This window comes from Staurois parvus, unplaced genomic scaffold (genome assembly GCF_062004578.1).
Source record: "Staurois parvus isolate SC_StPar_1 unplaced genomic scaffold, SC_StPar_1.0 ptg000195l, whole genome shotgun sequence".
Taxonomy (NCBI): domain Eukaryota; kingdom Metazoa; phylum Chordata; class Amphibia; order Anura; family Ranidae; genus Staurois; species Staurois parvus.
In genome coordinates, this window is record NW_028317991.1 from 7,731,444 (window position 1) to 7,750,927 (window position 19,484).

The window sequence follows — 19,484 nt, forward strand, 5'->3', positions numbered from 1 at the left end:
CCTCTGGATATGATGCTGAGCTCGTGCACTCAACTGCTTTGGTCTTGGCCACCATGCTGCAGCTCAGTTTCAGGGTCTTGGCAATCTTCTTATAGCTCAGGCCATCTTTATGTAGATTAACAATTCTTTTTTTCAGATCCTCAGTCAGTTCTCTGCCATGAGGTGCCATGTTGAACTTCCAGTGACCAGTATGAGAGAGTGAGAGCAATAACACCAAATTTAACACACCTGCTCCCCATTCACACCTGACACCTTGTAACACTAACGAGTCACATGACACCGGGGAGGGAAAATGGCTAATCGGGCCCAATTTGGACATTGTCACTTAGGGGTGTACTCACTTTTGTTGCCAGCGGTTTAGACATTAATGGCGGTGTGTTGAGTTATTTTGAGGGGACAGCAAATATACATGTTATACAAACTGTACACTGACTACGTCACATTGTAGCAAAGTGTCATTTCTTCAGTGTTGTCACATGAAAAGATAGAATAAAATATTTACAAAAATGTGAGGGATGGACTCACTTCTGGGAGAAACTGTATATAGTATAGATTGCTGCATACTGAAGTTTAGCATTAAACCTTTCTCTGCCAGAGTCGTTTTTTGCATGCTTTTAAAAAATAATTTTAGGCCTGAAGATTACACAAACCCCCAAACATTATAGATTATTTCTGAAAGCAGACACCCTACAGCAGTGTTTCTCAACTTTTTTTCAGTCGAGACATCATCTAAAATTATGAACAGTTCCAAGGCACCCCATTCTAAAATGTAAAAAACTATTCTAATAGTTTTATATAACGCATCAACACCCACACATGTAGGACATCCAACGATAGAGGTGATGTATTCTTCCAAATCAAATACACTTTTGCACACTGGTCCTGACTAGTATTACAGCGTTTCTCTCAGTTTTTCTCCTTCACTGAGCTAATGTGACCTCAGCACTGACAGAGGCAGTGGCGGTCAAACAAGGATGCTGTGCAGGCAACCGACATCTTCCTTATCAACTGATTTCATTGGTTGTCAGGACACCGGCGGCTAGAAGGTCATAATGATGGACAATGAAAACCTGTGGCTTTGTGTAACTAAAAGGCTTCTTCCACCCGCTGGCTTGTATACAAGTTTTGGGCAACTTTTAGACATTTTGCCAAGGCACTCCTGAAGAAACCTCAGGGCACCCAGGTTGAAAAAGGCTGCCCTAAAGAATAAAATAGTGACCATAGCGGGCAATCTGACACGGGGGGGGGGGGGGAACTGACTTGGTGTCACTGACATCCAGAGTAACATCAATAATCAGTGGTGTAAAAAAAAAAAAAAAAAAAAAAAAGCAATGACACTGTACTAATGGCACTGGGCATGAAGGGGTTAACATCTGGGACAATCAAAGAGTTAACTATGTGCTGTTTCACTGTGGGGGCTGTGTGTGTGCTTCATTGAAAGCACACTGCTTTGTATGGCTCTGCTATGCAGAGCCATACAAAGCAGCGTGCAGGAGCTGACAGGGCAGAGAACTGTATTGTTTACATACAAGTTTCTCCCCCATCTGAGATACTCAGCGATCACCAGCCTGGGCCCAGTGATTGACAGCCGAGGCCGTGAATGGCGGCGCGGATAGGGCTCGCGAACAACCCCTGCCTGGACCTGCAAAATCATATATATATATATATATATATATATATATATATATATATATATACACACACACACACACACACACACACACACACACACACAGGTGATTTTGTGCACCCATGCCCCCCTGTAGCAGTATTTCTGCTACAGGGTGACGCGGAACTGGCTAAACAGTTTCAACAGTACAAAAATGGCCACTGCCCTAATCTACAACCAGCGTTCACATCAAGAAGCACATAGAAGGGCAATGCATGTCAAACGATAAAAAAGATGAATTCCCAGCTCAATTTACCAACCAGCCTGCAACCAACCAAATGATCCTACAGTTTGATTTAAAACAGGGGTTTAGTTAGTACACATTTGCAAATACATGCGTAAGCTGCAGAGCCCATTCACGGCCCAATAATCTGCATTTCCTATCAATTTTGAGAGCCTCCATAGTAGGAGCACATGTGTAAATGGATAGACTGAGGGCAGGGGAGCCTGAAGGAGCCCACTCCTACTTAATGGTAGAGGGGCGCACTGGACATCCAGGATGAAAAGCTGTGGCTTTGTGCAACTAAAAGTCAGGTATGTTCCACCCGCTGGCTTGTATACAAGTTTTGGGCATCTTTTAGACATTTTGTCAAGGCACCTTTGAATAAACCTCAAGGAGCCCTGTTTGAAAAAGACTGCCTTAGAGAATAAAATAGTGGTCTCTATAAATGTGTATACAGACTGAGCTGCCAAAAATGTAAATCAAGGTTACTAAACTAGACGAAACTAGTTGAGGCAGTGCTCCCCGGCCGATACGTCACATCCCAGCCCTGGAGCGCAAGCCAGCTTCTGGTCTCTTAGCCATAAGCGCTGTATGTACCTGGTGCCAGTCCTTAGCCACACGTGAGTGCGCTCTAATTGAAAGGCTTTATATGGTTTAATAAAGTTGGCTGCTTTGCGCAATGAACGTTTCCCTGATACTGTTTTTCGATTGGCGGTGTGTTGCATTGGAAGGAATCACATCCTGGTACATGTGAATGGTCAAGTTGGTGGCAAGACACACAGTGGGTCCAAACAAAAGTACAATGAGACCTGTCTAGTAATAGAAGGTCCATCCGTTGTAGTGAGTGTAAATCCATGTGGGGTCACCTGGAGCATCTGAAAGTGGTCACCTGTTTATCTGTTATTAATGGCACCAGCACCTGTTCACCTATCTTCGGAGTTTCAAGCAACTCTTTGAATGGGACTTACTGATACACTGGACATTAGTTGAATTTTCTGGTGTTTATTTTTGGCACTTTTATGTGCGGCAAACTATTTAGTAACCTTGATTTACATTTTTGGCATTTTGGCGCGGTCTATATACACATTTATAGGGTTCACAAATGTGGAAGTTAGACACATTTTGAAGACTGCAGCAGTCATAATCACATCCATCCGTGTTTCCTTATTTTTGTTTTCAATTGGTTTTGCCTGTTGCGCAGAGTTTTCATTGTTATTTAATAAAAAAGTGATAGCTCCAATTTTCTATGTCATGCGATATTACCGCAAATTTTTTAGTTAGAGAAAAAGACACAAAAGTAAATTTTAGGGCAAACAAATGCAATAAATTACCAAATTTTTTTGTAAAATATAAAAGACAAGGTTACACCAAGTAAATAAATACCCAACCTTTCAAACCTTAAATTTGTGTGCACCCATGAAATGGTAAACTTTACTCCTCTATATTTTCTATAGGCGATGCTTCAAAAGCCCCTATGGGTCATCCATTTAATTTTATGTGCATGGGTGTAACTTTTTTTTGCAATAAAAAAAAATAATTTTTTTTGCTTAACTTTTTTTTTTCCATTAACCTCCCTGGCGGTATGATTCCTTCCGATTTTTTGTGCTGAAAGCGGTACCATTTTTTCGCATGGAAATAGTTTTTTATTGTAGGCTGTAATTTTTAGGAAAATTTCCCCACAAATCATCACTCAATTCTGCAAGTGGTTCTGATTTACTATCGCTGTTCTCTAGCTGGTCTAAAACCGCTTTTGACGTAAAGGGACGCTTTTTGGACGCCATGGACATTTCTAAGTTTCCAGGCAGAAAGAACAGACAAAATGCAGGCAGGGCACAGGACAAAGCACTCGGGACAAAATGTATGTGAAATGGGATGAAACAGCAATGTTTTACTATTTAAAATTGGAAAAAAAAAATTACATTTTTTAAATTTCCCGCCGCCAGCGGCGCCCGTACATCCTGACGTCACGGGGACCGGAACACAGAAGCCGGATGCCGGCATCGGCCGGAGGAGATGGCCGGGGACGCTGCAGGGGACACATCGTGGGAACGAAGGACAAGGTAAGTGCTGCAGGGACCCCCAGAGCAGCGCCGCATGGTAAGCCCGAGTGTAGCTCGGGGTTACTGCTTGTGGTATAGAAATTCTACCCCGAGCTACACTCGGGAAAACCGCCAGGGAGGTTAAAGTGGACTAAAAGTCCCATATGCGATGATTTTTTTGGTGGCAGGTTTTCTTTAACCACTTCCTATCCAGACACTTTTACCCCCTTCCTGTCCAGGGCAATTTTCAGCTTTCAGTGCTATCACACTTTGAATGACAATTGCGCGGTCATGCAACACTGCACCCATATGAATTTTTTACCATTTTTTTGAGACAGATAAAGCTTGATTTTAGTGGTATTTATTCACCGCTGGGATTTTTTTTTTTTTTGCTATGTAAATAAAAAAGTTCAAAAATTTAGAAAAAAAGCGTTTTTCTTATAAAATTTTGCAAATAAATAATCTTTCATCATAAATCTTGACCAAAATGTATTCCGTTATATTTTTAGTAAAAAAAAAATAAGCCAAATTAGTTAACCAAAAATTATAATTTTTAAACATTTTTTTTACATTATTTTATTTTTTTATATTATTATTTATGGGTTTTTTTGGTTTTTTTTTTTTACATACTGTCACCCTAGCAGTACAGTGTTACCATGGTGACACTGTACTACTTGTGGGGGGTGATGAAGATTTTTTTTTTTTAAGTGATTGCTTTTACACCCATATAGGATGTAAAAGCAATCATTTCTCTTTCTCTCTGTCTGCATTCTTGCAGCCATTGAGAAATACTGAGTGAGCTGTGATTGGTCACACCTTGTCACATGGTACAGGTACAAGGCTGTTGCGAATAGCCTTGTACCATGTGACCTCTGTGCTCATTCACAGATTTCACACGTAGTAAGCAATGATGTCACAAGTGACATCTTACTTACTACTTTGCATGTGATCACTGATTGGCCAATCAGTGATCACATGATCGGGACCTTGAACACAGGTCCCGTCCGACGATCGGTGTTTCACTGTGTCCGGAGGACACAGCGGGCACCGGATCGCGGTGCTGCACACTCCCAGGGAGCGCGCACAGCTAGAAAAGGCGGGTGCCATTTATGAACGGCAACCCGCCCCTGGACTGCCACCGCCTTGCCGTTTATAAACAGCAGGCAGACGTCAAGTGGTTAATGAGACATGCAGGGTCTAAAAAATGTATTGCGATGCAGATCACATTGCAATACATTCTTTCCCGGCTATGCTAGTTGGGGAAAGTGACAGGGTGACCTGGAAGTGACGAGAGGAGAGTGGTGGTGTTTGCTCTCCTCCCTCCCCTCCATGTCGCTCCCGGGCCCGCAGATAGGCAAGCAGAGCCCAGAACACTTGGCCAGGGCGCACGAAGGGTTTTAATTGAATAGTAGACAAACTAGGTATTTTCTGCAATAAATGGTTCCCACCTTCCTGTTGGCAAACATCCTTGATATGACTCGGTACCAATATTAATTGACTCCGGGGGTATATGTGTGGGAGTTAAGTTATCCCGTGGCATCTAATCAAGATGGGTAATTATGCCGAACCCAGAAGACAAACTGGAGAACATGGAGTAAAAGTTTGCAGTGCTGGAAGCCAGTATTGAGTTCAGTTCTGCTTTATAGCTGAATTCTAGGATAAGCAATTATTAACTAAACACAAGAGGCATGTGTATTCTTCAATCATGTTTTTTGCGCATTTTCTCCAGATCTTTGCAGCAATCCAGTGTGAAATGTTACCTCTGTGCAGGAGCTTCCTGTAATAAAGACCGGTTACTGCTGCTCTCTCTTTGTGCAGGGTGACTGGTCTTGTTCCACCCCCTCCTATAGTGTTCTGTAGACAGTCTGTAGTGGTGGAAGCCTGCTGGGTCCCTCCCACAGCTCTGCTCCCTGTAAAGACTATGTGCAGCACAGTGTTACTTTTACAAATAAATATCTGGCTTTGCAAATATATCTGGTGCACTCAAAGTGGATGTATATGCTTTTGGTTATTGAGGTGTATCTTTAAATGAAAGTTTTTATGTACCAATTTCTGCTGTAAAGTGGACCTTTACCCTGTTAAGCAAATAATTTCAGGTGCATGCAGCTCTACACACTGATCATTGAACATCCCTAAGTCACATTACAAAATATTTTATCTGTAAACTTATATTTATTTTTTCTACTTCCTGATTAAGGCCACTGGAGACATAGCCCAGGCCTCACAAATACCCCCTGAGAAAATTACTTTATGAAAACCATCCAGGGAAATCTTGCATGCACAGTATGACATATCATCGACCTGCGGGAAAAAAGAAACCTCCCCTGCCTTCCTTCTCGCAATCTTGCATAATCTAGCAGTATCTCAGGGGTTGGTTTGTTTTTTTTTTTTTTCAAGGGTCAAACGGAGGCTGCACAGCACATGCATCAGACGAGGTGCAAATGTCATTGGTGGGCTGGCACTGGATAAAAAATAAGAAGACTGCCTCCAACTTTTTTTTTTAAATGGTGGTACGGGATTCCGCCTGGAAGTGGTGCACCTTTGAAAACAGTGCAGGATGGAGGTAATTACTACTAAAGCAGGCCATACATTATACAATTTCCTTCTTTCAGCTATGTAGTGCAAGGACCTACCCGATTGGATAAAAATGTAAAGTGTTGTTTAGGTTTCACCGCATATTATGTTTTTGGTAAAGCTAAAGGACAACTGTACAAGAACATTATACAATGAATGGCCAGCCTCAGTTTATTAATTTTACTAGATAGATTACATGTAATCAGGTTTATTCTCCAAGATGGGGGAAAGCTTGCTTTAAAGGCTCGTTTATACCAGCTGATCTCCTTTGATCAATGCAAGCCTAATGCTTGGAAACTGAGAAAAAAGGTGTTACAATGCACTCTGGGACATTGCAACACACTGTTGTGCAAGGAGTTAAATGAAGTGTTAACCTCAAGTTACATTTAGATCTCCTTAGTGTATGGGCTCATTTACACTTGCTTGGACTTCAACACACAATGCGCTTACCGCTTCAGCATGCTTTTTTGATGCTTCAAATGCGCAATGGCAAATGCACGGTGTGTGTGTTGATTATCGATTTGTTTTAAAGGGGCTCAGTAAAACCCCAGCTTATTGGTACCCCTGTTCAGCAGATCCCCAGCTCATTGGTACCACTTTTCAGCAGATCCCCAGCTCATTAGTACCCCTGTTCAGCAGATCCCCAGCTCATTAGTACCCCTGTTCAGCAGATCCCCAGCTCATTAGTACCCCTGTTCAGCAGATCCCCAGCTCATTCGTACCCCTGTTCAGCAGATCCCCAGCTCATTGGTACCCTTGTTTATCAGATTCCCAGTTTATTAGTACCCCTGTTTAGCAGATCACCTGCTTAGTAGTAACCCTCAGCTCTGCTAATCCCCCACTCATTAGTAACCCCCAGCTCTGTTGATCTTCTGGTTTGCTCTTCCTCCTTTCTCCCAGGTCTCCGCTCACCTCCCTCTATATTGCTCCAATGCCGCACAGCACTTGTGACATTGCTAGTTTCTCCTGCTCTGTTGCCCCAGTTGAGCTGATCATCTGCCGCTCAGTCCTCTCTCCCCCAATCCCCACGCACCTTCTGCTATAACGTTCCCATGTTGCACACCATGTGCGCCATCTGCTCTGCTCTGGACCCCACTCACCTTTCTGCTGCTCCACATCAGATATGACATCTGCACCAAATACTCCCAGAATATAAACACATGAACCACAAGTGACTGCTGATGACGAGAGACAGCCTTTGTCGTACAATTTCATTAACACTAAAAAATCTTATGGAAAACCTTCCCAAAAGAATGTTTAGCCACAAAAGCTCATCTAGATATTATGGTCAGGTGTCCACAAACCTTTAACTATATAGTGTATGAGCTAGAAATATACGTTTTGTTGCTTCTGAAAGCATAACCTGTTATCTAGTGAAAAGGGAGACAGAATACGCAGAAATGCTTTAAATATTATATATAAATATTGCATTTATTTCTAATATATGATTTTCCTCAATAGTACACATTTTTAAAAAGTCCATCAGTGGCTCTAATAGATTTAAATCTGGATGGCAAAGTTTGCTTTTCGATTTCCCAGTGCTTCCTGGGATATCTCATACCTGCAATACCTCCAAAACAAAACGAAGCTAAAGCTGAATAAAAGCCGCAGGTGCTGTAAGTGAGGCTTTGTCATAGACTTCTATGGAGGCTTCGGAGATGCTCTGAAGCACCAAGAAAGCGACATGGGATATAATTGTTGAATCGAAGCAAAGCAAAAGCAATGTGTAAATAGGACTGTAAGCCAACCATCTTATTTAATGACAGGGACTTTGACTGGCATTCAGAGCGCTTTAACCGCCTCCCACCATATAGTACAATGACAGGCGCAAGGCGGTTCTCTCGTTCTGGGAGGACGTCCACCTCCTTACTAAACTACACTCCATTGGCATCAGGGACTCTGTTCTCTCCTGGTTCTCCTCTTACTTATCCCAATGCTCCTTCAGCGTTACCTATAACGCTGCCACCTCCCCCTCTCTGTTGGAGTCCCCCAAGGCTCTGTCCTCGGACCCCTTCTCTACTCCATCTACACCTCCTCCCTTAGGAAACTGATACAGTCCCACGGCTTCAACTATCACCTCTATGCCGATGACACACAAATTTACCTCTCCACCCCTCACCTCACCCCCTCACTGTCCGACCGCATCGCCCACCTCCTAAATGACATATCAGACTGGATGTCGCTCCATTTCCTCAAGTTAAACCTTTCCAAAACCGAGCTCCTAGTTTTCCCCCCAGCCCGCGCCCCCCCCCATCCTCTCCATCACGACTAGCAACGCCACCATCAATCCCACCCCACACACCAAAGTCCTGGGTGTCACCCTGGACTCAAGTCTTTCATGTCCAATCACTATCAAATTCATGCAGGCTCCACCTCCGCAACATCTCCAAGATACGTATGTTCCTCACCCCAGACACCACTAAACAACTCGTACACTCCCTCATCATCTCACGCCTGGACTACTGCAACTCCCTCCTCACTGGCCTACCCAGACACATGCTATCCCCACTCCAGATTATCCTGAACTCAGCGGCTAGACTCATCCACCTCACCAACCGCTCCACTTCTGCCATCCCCCTCTGCCAATCCCTTCACTGGCTCCCGATTGCCCAACGCATCAAATTCAAATGACTAACTCTGACATACAAAGCCATTCATAACGCTGCCCCAAACTACCTCACTGACCTGATACCCAGATACGACCCTACCTGGGCCCTTCGCTCCTCACAAGACCTCCTACTCTCTAGCTCACTGGTCTCCTCCTCCCACGCCCGACTGCAGGACTTCTCCAGGACTTCCCCCATCCTCTGGAACTCCCTACCCCATTTCATCAGACTGTCACCTACCCTCCTCACCTTCAGGCGCACCCTGAAAACCCATCTCTTCAGGGAAGCCTACCCCACCCTAACAGCTGTTCTCCTCCACTCCTCCTACCACTCCATCCTCCACAGCCACTTCCTCCAGTACCTCTACCCCCTCGTTCCTAGATTGTAAACTCGAAAGAGCAGGGCCCTCGAACCCCTCGTGTATTGTATTGTTACTGTATTTCTCATGTACTGTCCTCCCATTCGAACCACGCATGCGTGGAACGCTGTGTCCCTCAGACACAGCGGATCACCGATCAACGGAAAGAGCCAAAGATGTCGGCTCAGTCATGTGATCAGCTGTGTCCAATCACAGCTGATCACATGTAAACAGGGAAATGCCAGTTATCTGCATTTCTCTGCTCACGAGCTGTCACGCTGACAGCTCGTGAGGAGAGGAGAGCCGGTCCTCAGAGGGGACATCTACACTGATCAGAGCACTAATGCTCAGTGTGCCCTGATGATCTGTGTAGTATCATTCAGTGCCAGCTGTCAGTGCTCATCCATGCCACCTACCAGTGCGCATCAATGCCACATACCAGTGCCCATCTGAGCTGCCAGTCAGTGCCGCCTATCAGTGTGCATCAGTGCCGCCTATCAGTGCCACATGGGTGCTGCCTTTCAGTGCCCATCAGTGCCACCTACTAGTGCCTCCTCATCAGTGTCCATCAGTGCAGCCTATCAGTGCCCCATCAGTACAGCCTCATTAGCACACATCAGTGAAGGAGAAAAATCACTTATTTACAAAATTGTATAACAAAAACTAAGAAAAAAAATTTTTTTTTCAAAATTTTCAGTGGTTTTTGGTTTAAGAAAAAATAAAAAACCCAGATGTGATTAAATACCACCAAAAGAAATCTCTATCTGTCTCAAAAAAATTATAAACATTTCATATGGGTACAGTGTTGCATGACCGCGCAATTGTCATTCAAAGTGTGACAGCGCTGAAAGCTGGAAATTGGCCTGGGCAGGAAGGGGGTATAAGTGCCCTGTAGGCTAGTGGTTAAAAAAGCTTGTCCGAAGTCACATTTTGAGGCAAGTGTGAACAAGCTCTAAAAGTAACATACCCGCACTGCAGTGTCCACTCCTGCTGATGCCATTCTATTCACTTTACTTGTCCCATGCTGGAAATCAACACTATAGATGGGCTCACGGTTATGCCAGGAAATCTCACAGGTGTTGACCTTCATTCTAAATGCTGGGACCTGGAAAATAGCAGAAAAGAAAGATTAATTCAATAAAATACCCGAAAAAGTAGCGAATGCCTCTTTTAGTTCGGTAAAAAATTCAGTGGAACCTCAGTTCTGCCTACCAGGACCCCATGATAAAATGTTTTCCTTGCTTACTATCCTGGTGACAATATTATCATAGGGCTCATTTACACTGTCTGTTGAGCTATGTTGATCAATGCAAAAAAAAAACCCAATATTTTCTATATATCCTGTTCCACATATATGATAAGATGACCAGGCACTCAGATGTGGTGCTCATCCCTAAATTTGTGCCCCTCTGCATTTTCTATTTATTCCAAAGTAAAGGTTCATGTATGCTCAGGGAAGGTTGTTGAGCCACATTTTTATTGCCCTCCTTACACTGCAAAGGCAGTCAGAAGGGGCTGTAAGGTGAAATTTATACTCTTCCCCACTGAATGTGTCAGGCAGTACCGCTGCTGAACATGACCTATTCAAGTCAAGAGTCACCCTGCAACAAAATGCAAAGTGCATAGTGGTGCGGGCTTTACAGGGTTACAACAGGATGTGAGGAGGAGACATCGCCTCCTCACTGCCTAACAAATAGTTCAAAAAAAAAGATCCACCTCAGATCACTTTTCAGAGATGTCTGCCCCAAATGCAAACTTAGCCTTGTACCATGATAGGTTGTTGAAAGGAAATGTATGTTTTTTAGGTCTGTCATTTTGTTTCCCCCCCACTCCATTCTATATTTTGTACTAACATGTTGATTGTTTTGTATTATACCCAGAATGAGTTAATGAAAATATGCTGTGTCAGTTGTGTTACAGAACTGTACTCACAATATTCTTCTATTTCTTATCTTAGTTTAGCCTTCGCAGAGGCGCAGATAGTATCCAATTATTTCTTTATACTAACAGCACCTGTTTCTGTTATGATATAATTAAAAGTCAAATACTTCTGTCCCATGGGAAACAATTGTTGGATACTTGTAACTGATTTCAAGGTCTGAGAAAAATCATGTTTACAGCCTTGACAAGTATCTAGCGAGATTCTATTGTATGTAGTAGATACGTTTTTGAAAACAATGTAGACATTTTCCTTATTCCTGGGAAAATGAAACTCGGCTTCTCATTTTTCAGAATTGACGTCAATGCTTGTATTATTTGTATTCAGCCAATCAATTACTGACAACGCAGTTTTTTGATACTCTGTGCCCCCCATCTTTCTTTTTTCTGTTATATTAATTTTCTTCCCGCTAATAAACTTGAGAGATTGATTTCACCTATCACTGTGTGTATGTGTCTGTTGCTTCTGAGGTGAAGTCAAATCCTCCGGACGCGTCCGTATTTTCAACAGACTGATAAAGACAGATAGCCAGTGGCTAGCGACAACCTTTCAGTTGTCACCTGTGCAATAAGTCCATCCGTGAAATTTCCTTGCTACTAAATATTCCACGGTCAACTATTAGTGGTATAATAACAAAGTGGAAGCAACTGGGAAAAACAGCAACTCAGCCACAAAGTGGTAGGCCACGTAAAATGAGAGCGGGGTCAGCGCATGCTAAAACGCACAGTGCGAAAAAGTCACCAACTGTCTACAGAGTCAATAGCTAAAGACCTCCAAACTTCGTGTGGTCTTCAGATTAGAACAACAGTGTGTAGAGAGTTTCATGGAATGGATTTCCATGGCCGAGCAGCTGCATCCAAGCCTTACATCACCAAGTGCAATGCAAAGAGTCGGATGCAGTGGTGTAAAGCACGCTGCCACTGGACTCTAGAGCAGTGGAGATGTGTTCTCTGGAGTGATGAATCGTATGTGTTCTCTGGAGTAAGAACGATGTTTGCCTGACTGCATTGTGCCAAGTGTAAAATTTGGTGGAGGGGGATTATGGTGTGGGGTTGTTTTTCAGGGGTTGGGCTTGGCCCCTTAGTTCCAGTGAAAGGACCTCTTAAGGCATCAGCATACCAAGACATTTTGGACAATTTCATGCTCCCAACTTTGTGGGAACAGTTTGGGGATGGCCCCTTCCTGTTCCAGCATGACTGCACACCAGTACACAAAGCAAGGTCCATAAAGACATGAATGAGACAGTTTGGGGTGGAGGAACTTGACTGGCCTGCACAGAGTCCTGACCTCAACCCAATAGAACACCTTTGGGATGAATTAGAGTGGAGACTGTGAGCCAAACCTTCTTGTCTGACATCAGTGCCTGACCTCACAAATGCTCTTCTGGAAGAATGGTCAAATCTTCCCGGACACAGTACAGGGGATGACCAGAGACTGCGGACACAGTACAGGGGATGACCAGAGACTGCGGACACAGTACAGGGGATGACCAGAGACTGCGGACACAGTACAGGGGATGACCAGAGACTGCGGACACAGTACAGGGGATGACCAGACACTGCGGACACAGTACAGGAGATGGCCAGAGACTGCGGACACAGTACAGTACTGTCAAATTCAGGTACCCGCTCCCCCTCCCTCCCCAAAGGTCCGCAGTCTCTTGATCATCCCCTGTATTGTCCGCAGTCTCTGGTCATCCCCTGTATTGTCCGCAGTCTCTGGTCATCCCCTGTATTGTCCGCAGTCTCTGGTCATCCCCTGTATTGTCCGCAGTCTCTGGTCATCCCCTGTATTGTCCGCAGTCTCTGGTCATCCCCTGTATTGTTCGCAGTCTCTGGTCATCCCCTGTACTGTCCGCAGTCTCTGGTCATGTCTGTTATAAATAATTGTTCTTCATAAATTTAGGCCGAGATGTATTCTGCTACATATCTTTGGTGAAAATAACCCAAATTAGGATGTATTATTTAGTTTGTAGGAAAGTTATAGAGTTCACAAACTATGGTATAGATCTGAATATTGATCAATCCTGAAGTACTGACGGCCAATCTAATTTCTTGAGGTCCAAGAATGTCAGAATAGTACAGATATCCCCCAAATGACCCCTTTTTGAAGAGTAGACAGTCCGACCTACTTCATAAGAGGCATGGCAAGTTTTTTGAAGTTGTATTTTTTTTGTCATAATTTTTCGGAAAATGAAAAAATTAAACAAATTATTTTCACTATTTTGTTTTTTACATACTGTCACCAGTGCAGTACAGCGTCATCATATAACTGGCATGGCGGTGATCAGGGACACTGACTGGTGACAGTATGAAAAAAAATATATATTTTTTTTAATTTTTGTATAATTTTTAATTTTTTATTAATTTTTTTTTTTTAAAGATTTTTTTTTCATATTTTACTATGACCAAAGTAGTACAATGTTACCATAGTAATATTGTACTACTTTGGGGAAGTGATCAGTATTTTTTTTTTTTTTACACAATTTGCTTATAGCAAAGAATTACTTTGCTATAAGCAAGCATTTACCTGAATGACATCGATTCATTCAGGGTTTGTTTTTTTGTGCATAGCTGTGATTTGGTCACAGCTAATCACGACATGTGCATGTGATTAGCTGTGACCATTCACAGCTAGGCACTAGTATACAATGGATGGCATGAATGAAGCCATCCATTGTATACAACTGTCATGTGACCTGCTGTGATTGGCACAGCAGGTCACATGGTACCGGCAACGGGGGCCGGTACTCAGATCTGTCATCGGCCGTGTCCGAGGTACACGGCCGGTGACAGATCGCGCCGCTGCGCGGCTCTGCAGGAGCGCAAACTACGCATGTGCGGGAGCACGCCAAATGGCGTGCACCCGGAATGCCGAAGCGCTTTTGCAGCCGCCAAACGGCCATTGGCTGGGCGACAAATGATTAAAAAAAAAAAAAGCACTGATACTGTACTAATGGCCCTGGACAGAAAGGGGTTAACATGTGGGGCAATCAAAGAGTTAACTGTGTGCTGGGTGTATTTTACTATGGGGCTGTTCTCCACATCGGAGATGCTCGGCATTCACTGGGCACCGGCAAGTAATCACTGGCCGGGACCCGTTGATTGGCATCCGCAAATGGCGCGGGCGGGGTGCGTGAGCGCCACCTACCCGGAAATGCGAAATCACGTATATACACACACTTGTTTTACACCATTTCATTTTTTTTAAAATCAGTTTTATGCTGTCACAAGGAATGTAAACATCCCTTGAGACAGCAATAGGCAGTGACAGGTCCTCTTTATGGAGAGATCAGGGTATATTAGACTCCAGACCTCTCCTGTGCCCTAAAAGCAATCAAATGCTTTCAAGATTTAAAAAAATGGTGCTGTGTACTTCCCGGGAAACCAGAAGTGACAACGGTACTCGTCGCTTCCGTTTTTTTTTTATACCGTAGAGCTCATAGAAGACTGCCTGGTCCTCTATGGCAGGGGTGGGCAACTGTGGTCCTCCAGCTGTTGTAGAACTAAAAGTCCCATGAGGCATTGCAAAACTGACAGTTACACGCATGACTCCCAAAGGCAGAGACATGATGGGACTTCTAGTTCACCAACAGCTGGAGGGCCACAGCTGCCCACCCCTGCTCTATGGGTAAGCCGATGGAACTGCTGGCTTCACTTCCAGAATCTCTGGTGGGATGGAGATTTCAGAGAGGCACCAGCGGGAAGGGCAACCCCTCCCACCACCTGTCAAAGCAATCCAGTGGCTAATTAACTGCTCGGATGGCTTTTAGAAAAAAGCCAGCCGCCAGCTAAAAAAAAAAAAGTGATACCAGGATGATGCCTGCAACTGTAGATATCCCATTACAACACTTGAAACCCTTCAAGTATATATATGTTAGTGGGTCTTCAAGTGGTTACAATGTATGTCCAGTTGCACCCACGGGGCTCCACCCAGCCTTTGGGCCCGTTAGCACACATGGAGGGGGTGTAAGTGCACAAAGATGGGCAAGGTTTTGGACTTGCCTGTTGCAGGTCTGCATGTTAGCGGGAATACCCGCACATGTGCAGATGGGTGGGACTTTCTTAGGAACTGAGCCCTGCAGCACATGCTGTACACACGCAGGGGGTGGGGAAAGCATTTTGCCTAAGCAAGAAAAGTGTAACTGTGTGACATTTATATAAAGTTTGTAATAAAAAAAAAAAGTGAACAATGTGATGTGTTAAGATCAACGCATTGGTACTGCAGTGGACTGCACACCCGCCACTACATTGTAATGCAGCTGCTGGTGTAAATGAGCCCCCATTCATACCTAGCATAGCAGGGGCACATGTTCCCATTTGCAGCTTTTTTTTTGGTGCTTTTGTGCGATGCCCCCACTTGAACGTGCCACAGAAAATCTAAAACCAATACAGGCACGGAGCGCTACACTTATTTTTTGATGCGCGTTCAAAATGTGCATCTGCACAAGCTTGCAGTGCTATTAACAATTAATGGCACTGCGAACGCGGCGTGCGTTTTCTTTGCATGTTCTGTAAACGTGAAGGTGAGTGCAGCCTCATGGTGAAGGTTCACTTCAGAGTATAAATTAGCCTTTCAAATCGCGCTACTTCCTCACAATTTTATTGCGGCTGCCGACTTCATTTAACATCGCAATGAAATGGCAAAAAAGTAGAGCGGGAACCTTTTTCTGAGTCGCAACGAATTAAACGGTTTCATCGATGCAAACAGTGTGCGACTTGTCATGCGATTTTTAACTGTCAAACTGCATGACAAATGGCATTGGTGTGAACCAGGGATAAAGGCAAATTGTATTTCTTTAGTATTGGATAGAGTGGAGAGGGATTAGACCCCCTGTTAGATGTGATCACTGTGTCCCCATTAGAGAGATTCCCCCTCTCTATTTGTCCAGACTACCATTATCATTGAAAATTTTACATTTTGGGTTGTCACCTGAACAGGAATAGATGGAAAATCTCCCAATGGGGACACTTGTTCTGGTGACAACTAGGGATTCCCTCACTTTGGAAGGATTTCCCGTCGCTTCCTGATTTGGCTATGGGACAGGAAATGAAGGGAAATCTCCCTAATAGGATACAGATAGAAAAAAATAATCTGTCAGGGGTTATAACCCTCCCACGCTCCATCCAAAATGAAATAGAAATTGCTTATAGTTCTACTCTAACCGTCCCAAGTGGAATACCGGGGTTATGGCTGCAGCAATGTGACATAACCCCAGTATTGTTTTTTCCAGCCAGCGATTGCCTTTCAACTAAAAGGGATTCTAGCAGCAGATTTGACGCTGGATCTCTTTTAGAAGCGGCGGGAGGGGCCACCCCCCACCCACTTGCTGATGGTTCTTGGGCTTACCTGGATGATCGGTGAGCCCAAGAACCCATCTGATGACTGCGGTGGCTGGGCATAGAGATGAGAGAAGGAAAGATGGCCTCCACTCATCTCTATGGCCTAGAGAGGACCGGAGTGACGTCATGATGTCACTTCTGGTTGCGGCCTAATGTAAACAAGGCCATTTTTTTTTTCTTTTTAAACATTAGATAAAATGCTTTTCCTATGATCTAAAGCTTTACATTGTAGAGGTCTTACTGACCCCAGATCTCTCCATAAAACCTGTCACTGCTTATTTCAATCACAAAGGATGTTTACATTCCTTGTGACAGGAATAAAAGTGATCAAAATTTTTTTTAAACTGTAAAAATAAAAAAAATTTAATAAATCAACCTAAAAAAAGAAAAAAAAAAAATGTAAGTGCCCCCATCCCTCCGCACAGTGGTGAAAGCATACATAGGTCACACCCACATATGTAAACTGTGTTCAAACCACACATGTGAGGTAGAGCCGCGAACATCAGACTGAGAGCAATGATTCTAGCACCAGATCTCCTAGAACTCTAAACTGGTAACCTGTAGAAATTTTTAAAGTGTCGCCTATAGAGATTGTTTTAAGTGCCGTAGTTTGGCACCATTCCACGAGCGTGAGCAAGTTTCAAGTGCGACATGTCGGGTATCTATTTACTTGGCGTAACACCATCTTTCACATTTTACAAAAAAAATTAAGTTATATATTGTGTTTTGTTTTCTTCATTCAAGTGTTTCTTCCAAAAAAAAAATTGTGTTAAAAAAACAACCCCCCCCCCCAAAAAAAAAAATTAAAAAATAAATATAAAAATCGCTGTGCACATACCGTTTGACATAAAAAATTGCAGTGACTGCTATTTTATTCTCTAGGGTGTCTGCTACAACCAAAAAAAAATACACTGCTCATAAGGAATTAAAGGAACACTTTGAATACACATCAGATCTCAATGGGGAGAAATCTCCTGCTGGATATCTATACTGATATAGACGGGGTAATGTGTTAGGAATGTAAGGACGTCCCATCGTTTGATGGAAATGATCAACCTACAGAGGACTGAATTCAAAGACACCCCAAAAATCAAAGGGAAAAAATGATGCAGCAGGCGAGTCCATTTTGCTGAAATTTAATTGCAGCAACTCAAAATGGTCCTCAGTAGTTTGTGTGGCCCCCACGTGCTTGTATGAATGCCTGACAATGTGGGGGCATGCTCCTAATGAGACAACAGATGGTGTCCTGGGGTATTTCCTCCCAGATCTGGACCAGGGCATCACTGAGCTCCTGGACAGTCTGAGGTGCAACCTGGCGGCATCAGATGGACTGAAACATATCCCAGAGGTGTTCTATTGGATTTAGGTCAGGTGAGCGTGGGGGCCATTCAATGATATCAATTCCTTCATCCTCCAGGAACTGCCTGCATACTCTCCCCACATGAGGTTGGGCATTGTTGTGCACCAGGAGGAACCCAGGATCCACTGCACCAGCGTAGGTCTGACAATGGGTCCAAGGATTTCATCCCGATACCTAATGGCAGTCAGGGTGCCATTGTCTAACCTGTAGAGGTCTGTGTGTCCCTCCATGGATATACCTCCCCAGACCATCACTGACCCACCACCAAAACGGTCATGCTGAACCATGTTACAGGCACCATAGCATTCTCCACGGCTTCTCCAGACCCTTTCACGTCTGTCACATGTGCTCAGGGTGAACCTGCTCTCATCTGTGAAAAGCACAGGGCACCAGTGGTGGACCTGCCAATTCTGGTGTTCAATGGCAAATGCCAATCGAGCTCTATGGTGCTGGTCAGTGAGCACAGGGCCCAATAGAGGACATCGGGCCCTCAGGCCACCCTCATGAAGTCTGTTTCTGATTGTTTGGTCAGAGACATTCACACCAGTAGCCTGCTGGAGGTCATTATGTAGGGCTCTGGCAGTGCTCATCCTGGTCCTCCTTGCACAAAGGAGCAGGTACCGGTCCTGCTGATGGGTTAAGGACCTTCTACGGCCCTGTCCAGCTCTCCTAGAGTAACTGCCTGTCTCCTGGAATCTCCTCCATGCTCTTGAGACTGTGCTGGGAGACAGCAATCCTTCTGACAATGACACGTATTGATGTGCCATCCTGTGGGAGTTGGACTGCCTGTACAACCTCTGTAGGGTCCAGGTATCGCCTCATGCTACCAGTAGTGACACTGACCCTAGCCAAATGCAAAACTAGTGAAAACAGTCAGTAAAGATGAGTAGGGAAAGAAATGTCAGTGGCCTTCACCTGTAAAACCATTCCTGTTTTGGGGGTCGTCTCATTGTTGCCCATCTAGTGTACCTGTTGGTAATTTCATTAACACCAAAGCAGCTGAAACTGATGACCAAACCCCTCTGCTACTTAACTGACCAGATCAATATCCCTGGAGCTAAACTGACTTGACGCTATACTCTGATTACAAAGTGTTCCTTTCATTTTATGAGCCATATATATATTTGGGGATTCTAAGCACAACACCCATTGATTTGTATGTGAAATGTATGAGAGAAGTGTCAGACTTGGCCCGGTAGGGAAGAGGAAACCCTCCCACAGAGGAGAGCTGGGAGAGGACTTCCTGTGGTGTCACTGGGGTCAGGAAGTGAAGGGAAAGTTCCTGTATGGGACACAGAGAGCAGTGACGTCACCTGACACAGGTTTAACCCTTCACTGCTCCACCCAGAAGTGGAATCGCCCGGTGTGGTGTGA

The 19,484-nt window shown here is 44.2% G+C and overlaps 1 protein-coding gene across 1 annotated transcript in view; it reads right to left on the minus strand.

Annotated features, from left to right (window-relative positions):
- The window catches only part of CHAF1B (chromatin assembly factor 1 subunit B), an 85,535-nt gene that overhangs the window by 65,692 nt on the left and 359 nt on the right, over window positions 1–19,484 (minus strand). The window contains exon 2 of the mRNA XM_089677923.1: window positions 10,437–10,574. Coding sequence (XP_089534049.1) covers window positions 10,437–10,559 — 123 coding nt within the window. The 5' untranslated portion in view covers window positions 10,560–10,574. The remainder of the gene's footprint in view (window positions 1–10,436; window positions 10,575–19,484) is intronic.